Source organism: Ranitomeya imitator, chromosome 2 (genome assembly GCF_032444005.1).
Source record: "Ranitomeya imitator isolate aRanImi1 chromosome 2, aRanImi1.pri, whole genome shotgun sequence".
Taxonomy (NCBI): domain Eukaryota; kingdom Metazoa; phylum Chordata; class Amphibia; order Anura; family Dendrobatidae; genus Ranitomeya; species Ranitomeya imitator.
This window is the reverse complement of record NC_091283.1, coordinates 266,645,785-266,668,227: the sequence shown is the minus strand read 5'-3', so window position 1 is coordinate 266,668,227 and position 22,443 is coordinate 266,645,785. Positions and strand designations below refer to the sequence as shown.

General features: G+C 43.6%; 1 protein-coding gene across 1 annotated transcript in view; it reads right to left on the bottom strand.

The window, feature by feature from the left end:
- The window catches only part of LOC138663045 (gastrula zinc finger protein XlCGF57.1-like), a 46,104-nt gene extending 23,971 nt beyond the window's left edge, over positions 1 to 22,133 (bottom strand). The window contains exons 1-5 of the mRNA XM_069749102.1: positions 21,991 to 22,133; positions 21,682 to 21,861; positions 21,476 to 21,599; positions 21,295 to 21,392; positions 21,006 to 21,096 (exon numbers count right to left, since the gene is read on the bottom strand). Of these exons, the coding sequence (XP_069605203.1) occupies positions 21,006 to 21,096; positions 21,295 to 21,392; positions 21,476 to 21,599; positions 21,682 to 21,861; positions 21,991 to 22,068 (571 nt within the window). The 5' untranslated portion in view covers positions 22,069 to 22,133. The remainder of the gene's footprint in view (positions 1 to 21,005; positions 21,097 to 21,294; positions 21,393 to 21,475; positions 21,600 to 21,681; positions 21,862 to 21,990) is intronic.
- Positions 22,134 to 22,443: the final 310 nt, after the last annotated feature.

Sequence of the window (22,443 nt, the reverse complement as noted above, 5' to 3'; positions counted from 1 at the left end):
GAGACCGTGCAGACAGCCGTAAACGGCGCTGCAAGGCCCAAAAACCCTCCTCTAGGTTATCCTATGTAGTGTTTTTCCACTATTTAGCTGGAGACGGGTGGAAAGACACTAATAGGAATTTTTTTTTTAAATTTTAAACAGGCTGCACTATTTGACAAAAAGGAATTTTTTTTTCAAGGTATGAGGCAGTAATGCACCCTGAGCTGAATCCAACCGGCTATGGCTGCACACAGACTACAGGGCGAGCTGCGCTCACACGGAGACCGTGCAGACAGCCGTAAACGGCGCTGCAAGGCCCAAAAACCCCCCTCTAGGTTATCCTATGTAGTGTTTTTCCACAATTTAGCTGGAGACGGGTGGAAAAACACTAATAGGAAATTTGAGAAAAAATGTGCAGCAGGCTGCACTATGAGCAAAAAAGGACAACTGTGTGAGGCAGTGTGAACCCCCCCCTGAGCTGAATACAACCGGGTATATGGCTGCACACAGACTACAGAGTGAGCTGCACACACACACACAGAGACCTTGCAGAATGCTGTTAAAACAGCGCTGCAAGGCAAGAGCAAGGTGAACAGTGAAGAACACACAGCGTTTTGCTAAATTAGCCTTGGGAAAGGAAAATAAAGCAATTAGCTATCTCAACTGGCCCTCAGTTAGAACACAGCGTCCTGTCCCTAACTGAAATCACAGCAGAGTGAGCGCAAAATGGCGGCAGCGTTTTTTATAGTGCAGAGTGACATCATTTCAGCAGCCAATCACAGCCTTGCCAGTACTTACATGCCCACCATGCTAAACAGGATGTGCCCACACTTCCAATCATTCCTCATTGGCTGCTGCGTTCAGTTTGAATTCTGGGAACTTCCGATTCCGGTATCCGATACGCGGGAAGTATCGGAATTCGGTATCGGAATTCCGATACCGCAAGTATCGGCCGATACCCGATACTTGCGGTATCGGAATGCTCAACACTAATAAGTAGTAAAAAATCCAGCACCAAGAAGTTGCAGTCCAATAAGCTTTATTGCAAAAATCTTCATTAAAAGCATGGACAACCAAGAATAAAAAAATGGCATAAATAGCAGGGGTCCCAGACACCGTTTTACGCGTTTCAGGGCCAAATATGCCCGTTAGTCATAACCAGGGCCGGCGTCAGCACCCGGGCAAATGCCGGGGCCCTGGCGAGACAGGGGGGCCCACTCACGCTGTCATAGATACAGCTGGCACAAGCATCTTCTCACTCAGTCAGTGCAGCCAGGCAGGCACATAGGGGTTAAGAGAACGCAGCCAGCCATGACTGTTTGTGGGCGGAGAGAACACATTCTCCTGCTCTGCTCTTTGCCCCTGGCTGGCTGCAGTGCTGAACTTATCAGGCAGATTCTGGAGGGGCAGCTACCGGCGACTGAGTTCAATGCTATCGCTGTATTCTGGGGTTCTGGGTGAGCTGGGGCGGCTGCAGGTTGCAGCTGAGATGCTGAAGTATATACACTGCACAGCACCTCTTCCCCTGTATATATGCACTGCACAGCACCTTTCCTCCTGTATATATACACTGCACAGCACCTTTCCTCCTGTATATATACACTGCACAGCACCTTTCCTCCTGTATATATACACTGCACAGCATCTTTCCTCCTGTATATATACACTGCACAGCATCTCTCCTGTATATATACACTGCACAGCACATTTCCTCCTGGATATATACACTGCACAGTACCGCTCCTCCTGTATATGTACACTGCACAGCACCTCTCCTGTATATATACACTGCACAACACCACTCCTCCTGTCCTGTATATACACTGCACAGTACCACGCCTCCTGTATATATACATTGCACAGTACCACTCCTCCTGTATATATACACTGCACAATACCGCTCCTCCTGTCCTGTATATACACTGCACAGTACCGCTCCTCCTGTCCTGTATATACACTGCACAGTACCACTCCTCCTGTACTGTATATATACACTGCACAGTACCACTCCTCTTGTCCTGTATATACACTGCACAGTACCACTCCTTCTGTATATATACACTGCACAGTACCACTCCTCCTGTCCTGTATATACACTGCACAGTACCACTCCTTCTGTATATATACACTGCACAGTACCACTCCTCCTGTTCTGTATATACACTGCACAGTACCACTCCTTCTGTATATATACACTGCACAGTACCACTCCTCCAGTCCTGTATATACACTGCACAGTACCACTCCTCCTGTATATATACACTGCACAGTACCACTCCTCCTGTCCTGTATATATACACTGCAGAATTTACAATAGCTGTCACTCATGTAAGAAGTGAAATCTGGCATTGTACTATACATTTCTCTGCGGTATCTGTGCATCATAAATCGGGGTATGTGTTAAAGGGGGGGCCCACTGAGACTCTTTTGCCCGTGGCCCTCAAAAACCTGGAGCCGGCCCTGGTCATAAACTAGTGTTATACCAGTGAGTCAGGGTTTATATAACCGCATCCAAGACTTCTCGTGAATATATACCTCATCCTCTGGAATTCTGTGCCCCAACATGTCCGACTATCAACCACATTCGGATTCTTCAGACGGAACTTGAAAACCCATCTCTTCAGGAAAGCCTACAGCCTGCACTGACCCAGCTGCGTCCTCACCACTACCGGAGATACCGCCTCACCAACACCGGAGCTGCTGCAACCCTCAACCTACTGTCTCCATCCCCACCATCCTGTAGAATGTAAGCCCGCAAGGGCAGGGTCCTCGCCCCTCTGTATCAGTCTGTAATTGTTAGTTTACATACTGTAAGTGATAGATTCAAAGATTCAAAGAAGCTTTATTGGCAGGACCAAATACACATCAGTTTTGCCAAAGCAAGTGTATAAAGGCAATAGGGATAGGGACTGTGGGGATGTTGGGTAGGAGCTGTGGGGGAGGTGGATGGGGGCAGATCCAGGGTGGGGGCCATAGTCCATGGCATCATAGTTCTCTTTCTCGCAGTCTATGACATTCGCTCACATACCGCGCTGCTATCTCCACTGCTCTCTTTTCTTCTCTCAGCAGGATATGTTTTATCTTCTTCCTTCATGGTGATGAAGTCCGGGAAGAGATGTGAGAGTCTCCTGAAGTGAGTGTCCCTCCCTCCCTGAGTATTTGGAGCAGTGTAGCAGGAAACGGTTCTCATCCTCCAGGTGACAGTGTAGGCACAGTCTTTCCTCCCTGTGCATGTAGTTCTGCCTGTGCCGGCCACATTCGATGGCCAGACTGTGGGCACTGAGTCTATATCGGCTCAGGATCTTGCGATCTCTGGGGTCCGGGAGTTTCTCCAGATATGGGGCCAGTCTGTAGTCTCTCTGTAGACTCCGGTACATGATCAGTTTCTGTGAGTTGTTGATATAGTTCTTCCAGTCACTGACATACCTCTCCTGGCCTTCTTCTGCCATCTTCCTGATTCCGGCTTTGGTCAGGTTGTTGTGATTGGTGTTCTGGTCCGGTTGGTTTTGGCTGGGCTGTTCCGAGGGTTCTGGTTTTTCTGTTTCACCTACATGTATCAGGGCTTTATGGTGATGGGAGCTTGGATTGCTCCTATGCAGGTGAGCCCGGAATAACAGCGCCCCCTTTAGAACTGTTAGGTGTAGGGGGAATCTGCCCAGCTCGGCCCGACAAGCACTGTTGGAGGTGCTCCGATGGACCTGGAGAAGGTGCTTGCAGAATTCCAGGTGGAATATCTGTAATTTTTATGTAACCCATTCTCGTGTACAGCACCATGGATTCAATGGTGCTATATAAATAAATAAAGTAAAACGCCCCATCATATGGTTCAGTTATTTCACACCAACAACATTAAAACTCTTTTACCAGTACGAAAATACAAACTTAAACTCAACAATATAAAGCGGTGAACAATATTAACCCCTTTACCCCCAAGGGTGGTTTGCACGTTATGGACCGGGCCAATTTTTACAATTCTGACCACTGTCCTGTTATGAGGTTATAACTCTGGAACGCTTCAACGGATCCCAGTGATTCTGACATTGTTTTCTCGTGACATATTGTACTTCATGATAGTGGTAAAATTTCTTTGATATTACCTGCGTTTATTTGTGAAAAAAACGGAAATATGGCGAAAATTTTGAAAATTTAGCAATTTTCCAACCTTGAATTTTTATGCAATTAAATCACAGAGATATGTCACACAAAATACTTAATAAGTAACATTTTCCACATGTCTACTTTACATCAGCACAATTTTGGAACCAAAATTTTTTTTTGTTAGGGAGTTATAAGGGTTAAAAGTTGACCAGCAATTTCTCATTTTTACAACACCATTTTATTTTAGGGACCACATCTCATTTGAAGTCATTTTGAGGGGTCTATATGATAGAAAATACCCAAGTGTGACACCATTCTAAAAACTGCACCCCTCAAGGTTCTCACAACCACATTCAAGAAGTTTATTAACCCTTCAGGTGTTTCACAGGAATTTTTGGAATGTTTAAATAAAAATGAACATTTAACTTTTTTTCACAAAAAATTTACTTCAGCTCCAATTTGTTTTATTTTGCCAAGAGTTACAGGAGAAAATGGACCCAAAACCCTGTTGTACAATTTGTCCTGAGTACGCCAATACCCCATAAGTGGAGGTAAACCACTGTTTGGGCGCATGAGCTTGGAAGCGAAGGAGCGCCATTTGACTTTTTAATGCAAAATTGACTGGAATTGAGATGGGACGCCATGTTGCGTTTGGAGAGCCACTGATGTGCCTAAACATTGAAACCCCCCACAAGTGACACCATTTTGGAAAGTAGACCCCCTAATGAACTTATCTAGAGGTGTGGTGAGCACTTTGACCCACCAAGTGCTTCACAGAAGTTTATAATGCAGAACCGTAAAAATAAAAAATATTTTTTTTTCACAAAAATTATCTTTTCGCCCCCAATTTCTTATTTTCCCAATGGTAAGAGAAGAAATTGGAACCAAAAAGTTGTTGCACAATTTGTCCTGAGTACTCTGATACCCCATATGTGGGGGTAAACCACTGTTTGGGCGCAAGGGAGACCTCGGAAGGGAAGGAGCGCCGTTTGACCTTTCAATGCAAAATTGACAGGAATTGAGATGGGACGCCATGTTGCGTTTGAAGAGCCACTGATGTGCCTAAACATTGAAACTCCCCACAAGTGACACCATTTTGGAAAGTAGACCCCCTAAGGAACTTATCTAGAGGTGTGGTGAGCACTTTGACCCACCAAGTGCTTCACAGAAGTTTATAATGCAGAGCCGTAAAAACAAAACAAAATTTTTTTCCCACAAATATTATTTTTTAGCCCCCAGTTTTGTATTTTCTCGAGGGTAACAGGAGAAATTGGACCCCAAAATTTGTTGTCCAATTTGTCCTGAGTGCGCTGATACCCCATATGTGGGGGGGAACCACCGTTTGGGCGCATGGGAGGGCTCGGAAGGGAAGGAGCGCCATTTGGAATGCAGACTTAGATGGAATGGTCTGCAGGCGTCACATTGCGTTTGCAGAGCCCCTAATGTACCTAAACAGTAGAAACCCCCCACAAGTGACCCCATATTGGAAACTAGACCCCCCAAGGAACTTATCTAGATGTGTTGTGAGAACTTTGAGCCCCCAAGTGTTTCACTACAGTTTATAACGCAGAGCCGTGAAAATTAAAAAATCTTTTTTTTCCCACAAAACTTATTTTTTAGCCCCCAGTTTTGTATTTTCCCAAGGGTAACAGGAGAAACTGGACCCCAAAAGTTGTTGTCCAATTTGTCCTGAGTACGCTGATACCCCATATGTTGGGGTAAACTCCTGTTTGGGCACACGGGAGAGCTCGGAAGGGAAGGAGCACTGTTTTACTTTTTCAACGCAGAATTGGCTGGAATTGAGATCGGACGCCATGTCGCGTTTGGAGAGCCCCTGATGTGTCTAAACAGTGGAAACCCCCCAATTATAACTGAAACACTAATCCAAACACACCCCTAACCCTAATTCCAACTGTAACCCTAACCACACCTCTAACCCAGACACACCCCTAACCCTAATCCCAACCCTATTCCCAACCGCAAATGTAATCCAAACCCTAACCCTAACTTTAGCCCCAACCCTAACTGTAGCCTTAACCCTAACTGTAGCCTTAACCCTAACTGTAGCCTTAACCCTAACTGTAGCCGTAACCCTAGCCCTAACCCTAGCCCTAACCATAACCCTAGCCCTAACCCTAATGGGAAAATGGAAATACATTTTTTTATTTTTTTTTATTTTTCCCTAACTAAGGGGGTAATGAAGGGGGGTTTGATTTACTTTTATAGCGGGTTTTTTAGCGGATTTTTATGATTGGCAGCCGTCACTCACTGAAAGACGCTTTTTATTGCAAAAAATATTTTTTGCGTTACCACATATTGAGAGCTATAATTTTTCCATATTTGAGTCCACAGAGTCATGTGAGGTCTTGTTTTTTGCGGGACGAGTTGACGTTTTTATTGGTAACACTTTCGGGCACGTGACATTTTTTGATCGCTTTTTATTCCAATTTTTGTGAGGCAGAATTACCAAAAACCAGCTATTCATGAATTTCTTTTGGGGGAGGCGTTTATACCGTTCCGCGTTTGGTAAAATTGATAATGCAGTTTTATTCTTCGGGTCAGTACGACTACAGCGACATCTCATTTATATCATTTTTTTATGTTTTGGCGCTTTTATATGATAAAAACTATTTTATAGAAAAAATAATTATTTTTGCATCGCTTTATTCTGAGGACTATAACTTTTGTATTTTTTTGCTGATGATGCTGTATGGCGGCTCGTTTTTTGCGGGACAAGATGACGTTTTCAGCGGTACCATGCTTATTTATATCTGTCTTTTTGATCGCGTGTTATTCCACTTTTTGTTCGGCGGTATGATAATAAAGCGTTGTTTTTTGCCTCTTTTTTTTTTTTTTTTCTTACGGTGTTTACTGAAGGGGTTAACTAGTAGGCCAGTTTTATAGGTCGGGTCGTTACAGACGCGGCAATACTAAATATGTGTACTTTTATTGTTTTGTTTTTTTTATTTAGATAAAGAAATGTATTTATGGGAATATTTTTTTTTTTTTTTCATTATTTAGGATTTTTTTTTTTTTTTTTTTTTCTTTACACACTTGTAAAAAAATTTTTTTACTTTTTTACTTTGTCCCATGGGGGAACAATACAGATCGGTGATCTGCCAGTTTGCACAGCACTCTGACAGATCACTGATCTGTCAAACAGCGCTGCAGCGTTACCATGTGCCTGCTCTGATTTGTGCCTGCTCCTGATCTGGATTTGTTAATCAGTGATCTGTGAATGGGGCTGAGGCTGCCAGGTTGTTATTGTTTGTGGCTGCCTGCCCTATAAGGTGAATTAGAATGCAGACCTCAATGTGATGCTAATTTGTGTTGCCGCTGGCTCAGGATGATAAATGCTCTAAATAAGCTAGTTACTGATAGTAATTCAATTATAGCAGTAGTGATTCAGTTTGAACTTTGATTCTCAATATGCTAGCCTGAATATGTGGGTTTGCGGAGTGGACTAAAGGCCCCTTCACATTTAGCGACGCTGCAGCGATACCGACAACGATCCGAATCGCTGCAGCGTCGCTGTTTGGTCGCTGGAGAGCTGTCACACAGACCGCTCTCCAGCGACCAACGATGCCGGTAACCAGGGTAAACATCGGGTAACTAAGCGCAGGGCCGCGCTTAGTAACCCGATGTTTACCCTGGTTACCATGCTAAAAGTAAAAAAAAACAAACAGTACATACTTACCTACAGCCGTCTGTCCTCCAGCGCTGCGCTCTGCTTCTCTGCTCTCCTCCTGTACTGTCTGGGAGCCGGAAAGCAGAGCGGTGACGTCACCGCTCTGCTTTCCGGCTCACAGCCAGTACAGGAGGAGTGCAGAGCGCAGCGCTGGAGGACAGACAGCTGTAGGTAAGTATCTAGTGTTTGTTTGTTTTTACTTTTAGGATGGTAACCAGGGTAAACATCGGGTTACTAAGCGCGGCCCTGCGCTTAGTTACCCGATGTTTACCCTGGTTACCAGTGAAGACATCGCTGGATCGGTGTCACACACGCCGATCCAGCGATGTCAGCAGGGAGTCCAGCGACGAAATAAAGTTCTGGACTTTATTCAGCGACCAACGATCTCCCAGCAGGGGCCTGATCGTTGGTCGCTGTCACACATAACGATTTCATTAACGATATCGTTGCTACGTCACAAATAGCAACGATATCGTTAACAATATCGTTATGTGTGAAGGTGCCTTTAATGAATAGCTCATTCAAGTTCCTCTATATTTTGTGCAGGAACCTTCCGTGAACTGGTTGTTATATATATATATTATAACTAGAAATAAATATAAAAATGGACATTTTATTAATGCTAAAAAATATCTTTTATTAATAAAAAGGTAAAATTAAAATTAAATTGATAAAATTGATTATGTTTAAAATGTGAAAAAATGTTCAAAAAAAAAAAAAATTTAATTAAAAAATATATCTGGTTGTGTAAATACCCCCTAAAAGAAATATAAACAATTTTGTTTATATTTCTTTTAGGGGGTATTTACACAACCAGATATACGAGGGGCAATCCAAAAGTAATGATAATCGGTTATTTCTATTGCACACAGAAATTAAAATAAAATGTTTTCTTCTCTCTTAGGTACCCACTAGTCCAGGAAAAAAAAATTACTTAAATAGACCACGATTTCAAACAGACTGACCACACAACGTCTGCTGAGCTCATTGAGTGTTGCAACTGGCACCGCATTCAGAGGATCACTTTGCCATCTTCACTGCATGTTTTTTTCTAAGCAGGATTTGGTGAGTGCCAGTTGATTTCCATAGATACTGCTGCAACCTATGTGGTATTCAATAATCCAATGATTTAAGGTACCATTAGTATTATTTGCTCTATTTTTGCTTTATCTATTTATCAGCATTTGATTTACTACACCGTGGAAACAGTAACGCTCAACCCAACACAGTTACACTCCAGGTGCAGCCTATATGGTCGTATAAAAGGAGTAAGTGTATTCCACCAATATCGCTGATAATTTATTTATACGGTCAAATCAGTATATCGATTTTTTGTATATTTTATTTTACCTTCCAGCATTGGTTTATCACACCGTGGAAAGAGAAACACTTAACCGCACAAAGGAACACCTTATACGGTCTTATAAGAGCAGTGAGTTTACTTAACCAATATCTTTGGTAATTTATTTGTACGGCCCCAATCAATATACCGACCTCCTGTATATTTTTCCTTTCAGTGAATTGCTGTAATTAGGTGTAACCCTTTACCCATAAGGGTCCCCATATAGTACAAAAACAGCCATAACAGAAGTAAGTATATATATGTTTTTTTTTTTTCAGCCTGAGTTTAGCGCGGTGGTTGCAGTATTATTATTTAGTTTATATAAGCCACAGCCATGGCATTGTCCGTCTGGATACGGATGGGGCGGCCTGCTAGCAGATGATGGAACCGCTTTAGGGATAGCCGAATTGCACTTATCTCCAGGATATTGATGGGAAGACGAGACTCGTGATGAGTCCAGGTTCCCTGCGCAGTGTGATGGCGAAAGACCGCACCCCAGCCTAGGAGGCTGGCGTCGGTAGTGACTACCAGCCAATGGACTGGGAGGAAGGACCTCACTTGCAGGAGGATCGGAGCATCCACCATTGGAGTGACTGCTTAACCCGAGGAGACACAGGACACAGTTGGTCGAGGGAAAAGGGACTCCCATCCCATGCGTCCAGCAGAGCATGCTGTAGGGGATGGAGGAGCAGTTGCGCAAATGGAATTGCCTCCATTGCGGCCACTATCTTCCCGAGAATCCTCATGCCGAAATGGATGGAACAAGGGGATGGCTGAAGAACCTTAAAGGCCCCCTGTTGAGGAGCCAGGACCTTATCCCGAGGAAGAAGCACCAACCCTAGGAAGGTGTCCAGGGTCATGCCCTGGAAGGAGATCCGTTGAGCTGGAGCAAGAGATGACTTTTTTAGATTGATCAACCAGCCCAACCGAGAAACAGTATCCAAGGAAATGCGGACGCACTCCTCGCAAAGATGGGCCATTGACCAGTAAGTCGTCTAGGTAGGGAAGCACGACTAGACCCCGAGAATGGCTGTGATTGGCCCAGGGTTCCTGCGCTCTGATTGGCCCAGGGCTCATTTAAGGACAGTGCTATTGCTAGACATGAGAGATATGGGCCAATAATTCTGAAAGAAATTGAGTCACAAGAAATTCCACAGGAACTTCAGAGTTTGGATTGTTATGATGATGTTCCAGAAAATGATGACATGGCTGTCATTGAATAAATCTTGTTTTGTGTTATTAAATATTGAGATCAGTAAATTAACCATTGTTCGTTGTTTTACATGTTGTACTTGGAAATACCGTAATTATACAGTAGTAACAAGAAATTCTTGATACGATTCACAGTTTATTTGATTCTACTGTTTTGTGATCACTACTTTTCAGCATACGCTGGTATGTTAACAAATGTTAATTTTTTTGTTCAAAAAGAATTTGTCAATTCTTTTTCTTGAGAAAATAAGACACCTTCCCTGAAAATAAGACATGGTGCAACTTTCGGAGCAAAAATTAATATCTTATTTCTTTATGTCTTATTTTCGGGGAAACAGGGTATAGCAGAGAATACACCCAAAGATGATTCTCAATAAATACTCGCCAATACTCAGAAGCGATCCTGCTCTGGAGAGTATTCTTCAGGAGGGGGTTTATTCTCCACAAGGAGAACTCCCACCCTTCCTAATCTGCTGACCCCTAGTCTGGTGATGGATGGCCCTGGTAGAACGACCTGGTTGTCGACTAAAGGTTTCTTCAGCTGCGGGGACAAATATGGAGCATGTAAATAAGCAGGAAATACCAAGCAATTTATTAAGTGAGGCCTGAAACAATGGTTATTGGTGACTTTATGACTTGCAGTAGTACATGTGTCATATGTACTTTGTGAAAGTATTCGGCTCCCTGGAACTTTTCAACCTTTTCCCACATATGCTTCAAACAAAAAGATACCAAATGTAAATTGTTGGTGAAGAGTCAGCAACACGTGGGACACAATTGTAAAGTTGAACGAAATTTATTGGTTATTTAAAATTTTTGTGGAGATTCAAAAACTGAAAAGTGGGGCGTGCAATATTATTGGGCCCCTTTAACTTAATACTTTGTTGCGCTACCTTTTGGTGCGATTACAAGTCTCTTTGGGTAGGTCTCTATCAGTTTTGTACATCGAGAGACTGAAATTCTTGTCCATTCTTCCTTGGCAAACAGCTCGAGCTCAGTGAGGTTTGATGGAGATCGTTTGTGAACAGCAGTTTTCAGCTCTTTCCAGATTCTCGCTTGGACTGAGGTCTGGACTGTGACTTGGCCATTCTAACACCTGGATACGTTTATTTGTGAACCATTCCATTGTAGATTTTGCTTTATGTTTGGGATCATTGTCTTGTTGGAAGACAAATCTCCGTCCCAGTCTCAGGTCTTTTGCAGACTCCAACAGGTTTTCTTCAAGAATGGTCCTGTATTTGGCTCCATCCATCTTCCCATCAATTTTAACCATCTTCCCTGTCCTTGCTGAAGAAAAGCAGGCCCAAACCATGATGCTGCCACCACCATGTTTGACAGTGGGGATGGTGTGTTCAGGACGATGAGCTGTGTTGCCTTTACGTTAAACATATCGTTTAGCATTGTTGCCAAAAAGTTCTATTTTTGTTTCATCTGACCAGAGCACCTTCTTCCACATGTTTGGTGTGTCTCCCAGGTGGCTTGTTGCAAACTTTAAACAACACTTTTTATGGATATCTTTGAGAAATGGCTTTCTTCTTGCCACTCTTCCATAAAGGCCAGATTTGTGCAGTGTACGATGATTGTTGTCCTATGGACAGACTGTCCCACCTCAGCTGTAGATCTCTACAGTTCCTCAAGAGTGATCATGGGCCTCTTGGCTGCATCTCTGATCAGTCTTCTCCTTGTTTGAGATGAACGTTTAGTGGGACGGTTGGGTCTTTGTAGATCTGCAGTGGTATGATACGCCTTCCATTTTAATATGATCGCTTGCACAGTGCTCCTTGGGATGTTTAAAGTTTTGGATATCATTTTGTATCCAAATCCGGCTTTAAACTTCTCCACAACAGTATCGCGGACCTGCCTGTTGTGTTCCTTTGTCTTCATGGTGCTCTCTATGCTTCATACAGAACCCTGAGACTATCACAGAGTGGGTGCATTTATACGGAGACTTGATTACACACAGGTGGATTATATTTATCATCATTAGGCATTTAGGACAACATTGGATCATTCAGAGATCCACAATGAACTTCTGGAGTGAGTTTGCTGCACTGAAAGTAGACGGGCTGAATAATATTGCACGCCCCACGTTTTGGTCGTTGTATTAACACAAAAATTTAAAATAACAAATAAATTTCTTTCAACTTCACAATTGTGTTTCACTTGTTGTTGATTCTTCACCAAAAAGTTACATTTGGTATCTTTATGTTTGAAGCATGATATGTGGGAAAAGGTTGAAAAGTTCCAGGGGGCCAAATACTTTCGCAAGGCGCTGTACATGGTTACCTGCAGTATCTTTGATCTCTCCTATATCGGCTGCACAACACGAGACCTCCGGCAGCCTCAGTGAACATTTCATGGATCCAGTGACCAGAGACCTAATCCCTCTAATGTTTCCAGACATTTTATCAGGTGCACGGTGGCAATTTGAGCGGTTTCCAGTTTTTCGGAATGGAAAGGGTAAGCAAGCCCAGAAGGGGCGGAGCTTGGCAACAAAAACTTCTTAGCTGAGAAACCACTTTATCCTGATGATAGAGACCGCCCGTCCCACCGATGCAAATCAGCGCACAGATAGAATATGGTTTTGTTAACCCCTTCATGACTCCAGCTTTTCTCGTATTTTCGCTCCCCTCACTCCCAGAGTCAGAACTTTTTTATCTTTCCGTCAATTTGGCGGTGCGAGGGCTTATTTTCTGCGGGACAAGTTGTACTTTTGAATGACATCATTGGTTTTACCATATCCTGTACTAGAAAACGGTAAAAAAATTTCAAGTGCGGTGAAGTTGCAAAAAAAATTGCAATCCCACACTGGTTTATTGTTTGGCTTTTTTGCTAGGTTCACTAAATGCTAAAACTGACCTGATATGATTCTCCAGGTCATTACGAGTTCACAGATACAAAAAGAACCTGGCACTCAACTTAAGTGTGAGTAACTCCGTATTTTTATTGTAGTACCTTCCTCAGCTGCTACAATAATCAAGAGAACAGTAATTCAGAGGTACAGATAACGTGACATACCACAGTTCACAAAATGTTAGACATGGTGAACAGACTAAGCTGTCTGTTAACATGAAAAATAAGAAAAACTGAAAAGTGGGGGGGGGGGGGGGGCGGAGGGGGCTAGAAGGAAAAAAATAGAAAAACAGGAAAACCAGAGAAAAACCAAACAAAAGTATATACACAAATAGTAATGCGGTCGTATGTTATATATGGAAATCTCAACTCCGCGATAGGGAACCATGAAATAATCACATGTATATAGCATATATAGCACATTCATAAGTAAATGGGTAGCATACCGACTGCAATTTTAGGAGCGAGAATGCCGCCGCTTGGTCAGAGTCTAACGCGAGCCACCTACTCTGTAGATATAATAAAGTATATATGTACACGTGCTGTTAATCAGAGGTCGGTGGTGGTGAGTAGTGCTCACTACTAGGTAGGATTACCTTGGGTGGTTATGGTAAGTATGACCCTCCGGTCAGGTGGAGATAGGTGAAATATCGCAAGATGCTGTAAAATCAAGCATGAAAATTCCCCTCAGATCGTGCCTGTATATAGACATTACACAGCTGTGGGAGAGAGTCCGGGAGTCCATTACCTTGCTGGCTCTGTGTCCTCGGCCTGACGTGGTGTCCACCGCTTGTCAAAGGAGTGAGGGATGTGTGTCCTGCTCCGTGCTACCGCCTGTGAAATAGTGCGGTAATCCTGTGTTCGCTAGACCGGAAGTGACGTTCCGGAAGTGAGTCCTGCGCTCCAGTGGGTGGGCGTGCAGTGTTCCAGTGAGGTCACAGGAGGGAGGTGGTGCTCCTGTGGTCTTAGTGACGGAATGCCTCACCGCCGGAGCCCGCATCAAAGTGGGGGTTCTGACCTCAGACGTACTATCCCGTCCGAGGTCAGAAATGGGTTAATATTGTTCACCGACCTCTTGACTGTGTATAATCACAGCAGCATATTGTTGGGTTTAAGTTTGTATTTTTGTACTGGTAAAAGTTTTAATGTTGTGGATGTGAAATAACTGAACCATGTGATGGGGCGTTTTATATAAACCCTGACTCACTGGTGTAACACTAGGTTATGACTAAGGGGCATATTTGGCCCTAAAACGCGTAAACCCGTGTCTGGGACCCCTGCTATTTATGCCATTTTTCTATTCTCGGTTGTCCATGGTTTCAATTAAGATTTTGCAATAAAGCTTATTGGACTGCAACCTCATGGTGCCTCATTGAAATTCTGGTTTTTGAAAATGTTGTCCCCGCCAATCCTTTAGAATCTGAAGATGTCAGAAGACTCATTGAGCGACATTTTATTGCACTCATTCCAGCAACTGAAACAAGAAAGAACCTCCAGAGAAGATGTGTGTATGTTCCAAGAGAGGAATGAGGCATGATACCCGCTATTATTGCCCACAATGCCCATCATTGCCGGCCTTCTGCCTCCATGACTGATTTACAATCTTCCACACAAAACCACGTTTTTAGACTGTTTTGACATTCAAGCATTTGGTTTATTTAGTGACAGACATATCTGAGTGAGGGTATGTGCACACGTCAGGATTTGTTGCAGAAATTTCCTGAAGAAAAACAAAACTTTTCAGCAAGAAATCCGCATTTTTTTTTTTGCGTTTTTTCGCTTTTTTTTTTTAGCATTTTGCAAGCGAAATTAGCTTGCAGAATGCTAAAGTTTTCCAAGCGATCTGTAGAATTGCTTGGAAAACTGACTGACAGGTTGGTCACACTTGTCAAACATAGTGTTTGACAAGTGTGACCAACTTTTTACTATTGATGCTGCCTATGATGGCATCAATAGTAAAAGATAGAATATTTAAAAATAATAAAAAAAATAAAAAAAAGGTTATACTTACCTGCAGACAGCCGATCTCCTCAGCGGCGTCCGTTCCTATAGATCAGGGGTGGGCAATTAATTTTGCCATGGGGCCGCATGAGAAAGTGGGATGGTTTAAGAGGGCCGAACTAATATAATTACCGTATTTTTTGGACTATAAGACGCACCGGACCATAAGGCGCACCCCAAATTTGGGGTGAAAATTGCAGAAAAAAAGATTTTTTATAAGATGGGGGTCCGTCTTATTGTCCAAATTTACACTATCTTACGATAAGATTCTTACCCGAGGGCTGGCGGTGGCAGAGCATGGTCACAGGAGGCATGGTGTCGGCAGAGGTGGGATGATGCGGTGTGGCGTGCACCTGAGCAGGGTCCCTTCCTGCTTAGGCGGGCGACGCCACGGCCTGGTGTCCACAGGGGGGTTGCAGCAGTGGTATGGCGCAGGGTCCCTTCCACCGGTGAGATGATGCAGCGGCCCGGAATGTAATGTGAGCAGCAGAGCCGGGTTGAATATCGGTGGCGGCGGCCATCTTCCCGAGGCCGCGTGTGCGCAGATGGAGTGCTCTGCTTCACGGGGCTTCAGGAATATGGGCGCGGGAGGCCGCGCGTGCGCAGATGGAGATAGCGGCGGCCATTTTCCTGAAGCCGACATCTAAATCTGCAAACTCGGCTTCAGGAAAATGGCCGCTGTGATCTCCATCTGCGCATGCGCGGCCTCCTGCGGCCATTTTCCTGAAGCCCCGTGAAGCAGAGCACTCCATCTGCGCACGCGCGGCATCGGGAAGATGGCCACCGCCACCGATAAACAGGTAATCAACCTGGCTTTCACTCCAGCCGCCAGCGGCCCTCCTCAGAAGCGGCTGGCCAAGCGGTGCCGGGGGTGGCAGGACCTTCGATGACGTCGTGGTCACGTGAGCGGTCACGTGAGCGGTCACATGAGCGGTCACGCGACCAATCACAAGACGGCGACGTCATCGCAGGTCCTTCACACAGAGCATCTATAGGAATGGAAGAGAGAGCATGCACCGATGAGAGGCGGGAGGACTCCGGGGCCATCAGAGGGTGAGTATATCACTATTTTTTATTTTAATTCTTTTTTTTTTACCAATTATATGGTGCCCAGTCCGTGGAGGAGAGTCTCCTCTCCTCCATCCTGGGTACCAACCGCACATAATCTGCTTACTTCCGGCATGGTGTGCACAGCCCCATGCGGAAAGTAAGCAGATCAATGCATTCCTAGGTGTGCGGAATCCCCGCAATTCCGCAAATTTAATGAACATGTTGCTTTTTTTTACGCAATGCGATGTTTTCGCGGAAAAAAAAGCAACATTTGCACAAGAAATGCGGAATACACTTTAAATAATAGGAGGCATATGTAAGCATTTTTTTCGGGTTTTTATCACGTTTTTATAGCGAAAAAACGCGAAAAAAACGCGAAACATACTGAACGTATGCACATGGCCTAAAGCTGACTTAACAATTTCAGGGGTTAGGTGGGGGGATGTCTCCAGAGACACAAGCTGGGCGCAAAATATTGGGCACTACAATGACATTTTTGCAATTTTTGCTCTAAAACTTCCACTACGTGTTTCTGGAAATCAACCATGTAGAGAAAATGGTCACTGTATCCATAGATGAATTCCCAGAGGGGTGTCATTTCCAAAATGGGGTCACTTCAGGGGGATTCTGTTACTTAGCGGCTCTCCAAAGTGCCATAACAGCAGAATCCTCCCTGAAGTGACCCCATTTTGGAAATTACACCCCTCTGGGAATTCATATATTGGTATAATGACCATTTACCTATCTACCTATTTTCCAATGTAAAATCTGGGGTTAAAACAGCATTTAAGTAGTAAAAATTTAATTATTTTTTCTTCACTGCCCAATGGTATAATTTTCTATGGAACAGCTGTGGTGTCAGTATGCTCACTGCACCGCTAGAAGAATTCATTCAGGGAAGTATTTTGTAAAATGCAGTCATTTTTGGGGGCTTATGCTGTTCTGGCACCTCAGGGGCTCTGACTGTCACGCCGTTAATGGCGATAAAGGGGCAGGACGGCGTACTGGGACCCGCACCTGTCCCTACCACTATAATGGGGCTCTGGCTTTCCCTTATCTCAGAGGTACCTATGATGGTTAGGAGACCTGAGCTGCCAGCGTATCCCTGTCTCCTGTGCAGACCCTATCAGTGGCCCCCTCTCCCCCCAAGGGAGGTGGACTGCACCAGTGTAACAATACAACAAATAACAGGGTATACAGACAAGGTAACTAAAAGTCTCAAACTCACCAAATGCTCACACAAACACAGAGGAAACATAGAGAAGGGAAGAGAAGGAAAAAACTAGGAAGGAAAACAGGTTTAACATGCAACGAAAACAGCAGACACCAATCTCTGTAAATAAACCTCCAACTACAAAACTACGCTCCTTCAACCTCCAAGCCAGGCAGTAGAACTGATCACTGACAATAGCTGCAGTCAGGACTGGGTCTATATAGAGGATCAGATTACAAAACCCACTTCAGCTGAAAGAGACCCAGCTCTCAGCAACTCATCAATAAGGTTAACTCCTGCACTGCTGGCACGAAGCAGTCAGATCAGAACACAGGTGAAGAGCTTCTTTTCACTGTGTGTGAACGAGGCACAGAGCGCTGCGGTTCTCTGGAATCTCTGTTGCGGTAGCCCCATGACACGGACAATGTGACAGGTCACCCACAAACAATTCCAGCAAAATCTGCTCTCCAATATGGCGCTCCTTCCTTTCTGAGCTCTGCCATGCACCAAAACAGTGGTTTACCCCCACATATGGAATGTCAGCATACTCAGAAGAAATTGAACAACAACTTTTGGGTGTCCAATTTCTCCTGTTACCCTTTTGAAAAAAATTGAGGGCGAAAAGATAATTTTTGGTGGAAAAAATATGATTTTTTACTTTCACGGCTCTACATAATTACCTTCTGTGAAGCACTTGAGGGTTCAAAGTGCCCATCACAAATCTAGATAAGTTCCTTGGGGGGTCTAGTTTCCAAAATGGGGTCACTTGATGGGGGTTTCCACTGTTTAGACACCTCATGGGCTCTGACAATGTGACATGTTACCCACAAATTCCAGAAAATTCTGCTCTCCAATATGGCACTCCTTCCATTCTGAGCTCTGCAATGCGCCCAAACAGTAGTATTCCCCCACATATGGGGTATCGGCGTGCTCAGGAGAAATTGCACAACAAATTGTATGGAGCAATTTCTACTGTTACCCTAATGAAAATGCAACACATGGAGCTAAAAAGATTTGTGAAAAATGTTATTTTTAACACATCCAGATAAGTTCCCTAAGGGGTCTAGTTTCCAAAATGGTGTCACGTTACTCTTGCAAAAGTAAAAAAAATTAGGTCTAAAAGAACATTTTTGTGAAAGAAAAGTAAATGTTTATTTTTTCCTTCTACATTCCATTCATTCCTGTGAAGCACCTGAAGGGTTAATAAACTTCTTGAATGTGGTTTTGAGCACCTTGAGGGGTGCAGTTTTTAGAATGCTGTCACTTTTGGGTATTTTCTGTTATATTGACCCCCCCAAAGTCACATCAAATGTGAGGTGGTCCCTAAAAAAATGGTTTTGTAAATTTTGTTGTAAAAATGAGAAATTGCTGGTAAATTTTTAACCCTCATAACTTCCTAACAAAATTTTTTTTTCCAAAAATTGGGCTGATGTAAAGTAGACATGAGGGAAATGTTATTTATTAACTATTTTGCGTGATATGACTCTGATTTAAGGGCTTAAAAATAAAGATTTTGAAAATTGTAAAATCTTCACTATATTTCCATTTGTTTAACAAATAAACACAAGTTCTATCAGAGAAATTTTACCACTATCATAAAGTACAATATGTCACAAGAAAACACTCTCAGAATCACCAGGATTCGTTGAAGAGTTTTATAGTTATGACCTCATAAAGTGACACTGCTCAGAACTGAAAAAATTGGTCCGGTCACGAAGGCAAAAACAGGCTCTGGCGCGAAAGGGTTAATATTTTGCTGCACAATCTTTTGAGGCAATCACTGCAATCAAACGATTCCTGTAACTGTCAATGATACTTCTGCGCCTCTCGACTGGCATTTTGGCCACTCCTCAAGAGTAAACTGCTCCAGTTGTCTCGTGTTCAAAGGTTGCCTTTTCCAGACGGCATGTTTCAGCTGTTTCCAAAGATGGTTCAGAAAAGTCCAATGTTTTCCTCTTAGCCATTCTTGGGTGTTTTTAGCTGTGTGCTTTGGGTCATTATCCTGTTGCAAGACCCATGACCTGTGACTGAGACCAAGCTTTCTGACACTGGGCAGCACATTTCTCTCTATAATCCCTTGATAGTCTTGAGATTTCATTGTACCCTGCACAGATTCTAGACACCCTGTGCCAGATGCAGCAAAGCAGCCCCAGAGCATATCAGAGCCTCCTCTATGTTTCACAGTAGGGACTGTGCTCTTTTCTTGATATGCTTCAATTTTCCGTCTGTTAACATAGAGCAGATGTACCTTGCCAAAAAGTTCCATTCTTGTCTCATCTGTCCATAGGACATTCTCCCAGAAGCTTTGTGGCTTGTCAACATGTAGTTTAGTTTAGTTTCGTTTAAAGGGCGATGAGCAAGGCAATCCTTGGGATATGGAATATAGAATATAGTGCCAAGCATGATCATGGTGGAGATCTATTGAGCTGCCAGCTGACCACAAACAGTGCTTTTAATACATTGTGTCTGCAAATACTGTAATTCCAGCTAGATCTGCATTCAAACAGCTAAATGGCGCTCCTTCCCTACTGAACACTGCCATGTGCCCAGAGAGTAGTGTACAATCGTATGTAGGATATTGTGAGAAGCCGGAAAATAATTTGCAAGATCCATTTGTTTTCTATTATCCTTTGTGAATAATTCCAAAGTTATCTCCATATGAGGTGACACACGTCAGATTGTAAAAATGGGGCCTGATTAAGAACACAAAACTGGCTGCGGGAAGAGGAAAAATTAGAGGATTCTGGACACTACTGTAATCAAAAACTGACTATAGACAATAACATCTACTGAAATGCTCAAACTGAACAGTCTCCATCAGTAATAAATGAGCAGCTAGTGGTGAAACCTCTCTGGGGTAATTAGAGCACGGGGCTCGGTGACTTCACAATCTAAACTATCGGAAGCTCCAATATTTTCTGTCAGATGAGTTTCAAGAAGAAATATTACACATTTAAAGAGAACTGTGTAAAATAGTGCAGAGCAGAGATGTCTTAAAGGGAACCTGTCAGCAGGATTGTGCTCAGTGACTACAGACACTGTCAGGTCGGTGCCGTTATACTGATTACACCGATACCTGGTGATGAAATCCGTCTTGTGGTTGTTGCTTAATCTGTATTTGTAGTTTTCAGTTAATGAAATTCTCGTGCTCTGAGGCAGGGCTGTGGACGGGGCTTTATGTAGTGCTGTGGGCGGGGCTTTATGTGGTGCTCTGATTACATATGCATCTGTATTGGCTTATGACAGGTCGCTGGTCCCTCACTACATGGGCCGACAGCCCCTCTGCCTTTGGATCCTAGACCCAGTGGCATGACGCGTGGTCTCGATCGCTGCCATAGAAACCCAATGTAGTCATGACAACATCCGGGTCTCCAGACCTGAGAGGCTTCCTGTTATGCGCAGTGATGATCAGGAAGTCTCTCAGGTCAGTGTATAGATGGAGAATGTTGTGGTCTAAAGGTAAAATGGTGATCATGGCAATACGGCCGGACTACACCACCGATAAAGCAGCCACAGCCGGTGACTGAGAAGAATCTGTGACCTCTCTGCATTTAGTGGTTACTACTCACCTGGGTAGTCATATGTGGGAATCTCCTCTTTACACCGCTCATCCCCCCTCACATATATCTCTGTAGTATTAATATGGGTCAGATCTTCACCCTGAAACAAATATTGTAAAAGTCACCAACAGATGGAGAAGTCACATCTATGATCAGCTCTAATCCTGCCATCTCCACCGCTCTCATTACACAAGTATAAAACATATAATACTGGTGGGTAAAACAAGACTGAGCACAAGACCTTCACCGGCGTCTACACATCATAGGGGAGATCTCCTGACACCTCCTCTCCATCTACCTGATGATCCTGAGGAGCATTGGGATCTTCTTGGTTACAGTCCTGTGGAAGAAGAGGACGGGGACATCTCTCTGGTGTTGTCCTCTTACTGGATAGATCTGGAGGACACACATACAAGGAGTGAATTCAATCTTTACATACAGATAATTATAGGCCATGTGTATTTAGTCCTGTCTATTACCTGGAGATGTGAGGGGCTGGGGAACCTCCATTATGACGTTCTGGTACAGATCTCTGTGTCCTTCTAAATACTCCCACTCCTCCATGGAGAAATAGACAGCGACATCCTGACACCTTATAGGAACCTGACACATACAATGATACCGTCATCCATCGATCCCTTCATAGTGTTACTGTATAATGTCCCAGCATTCCCAGCAGTGTCACCTCTCCAGTCAACAGCTCAATCATCTTGTAGATGAGTTCTAGGATCTTCTGGTCATTGATGTCCTCATGGATCAGGGGGTGAGGTGCAGGCCCCGTGATTGAGCTCTGGGGTCTTCCCCATCCCTCAGACGCAGGGTCCTGACAGCGATCACTAGAGGTCTTCTTCACCACTATGTAATCCTGGTAATGGAGAGACACATTAATAAATCTCACTACAGACATTTCCAGAATCCTCACCTCTCCAGTTCTGTCCATCAGTTATTCCCATAGATAAGAATGATGTAATGTGACGTCATCAGAATCTCTCACCTCTCCAGTAAGCTGGAAGAGGATCTCTAGGGTGAGGTGTAATATCCTCTCCGCCATCTTGTCTCTGTCCATATCCATCTTTGATGGGTAAATCAGGAAAATTTTCTTTTGTAGATCTTCACTGAGAGGATCCGATATTGTAGAGACCTGAATGAGAAGATTAGCCGATGTAACATCATAAGAATCCTGTAATAATACAATTACTGGAGATAATAAGGGAAACATATGAGGAGATTTATTATTTTACAGTATTTAGTTTCCTTCTTTACATCTACTAATAAATCCTATATATTTAGGCCACAGACAACAAGCAGTTTCTTCCTCGGAGTCGGCAGCTGAATACGTTTCTCATAGACTCATCTTCCATAACGATAATTCTCGTCTCATTTACCGACCCTGGAATCGGCATTAGCAATACTGCAGGAGATATTCATTACACGCGACATGAGAAAT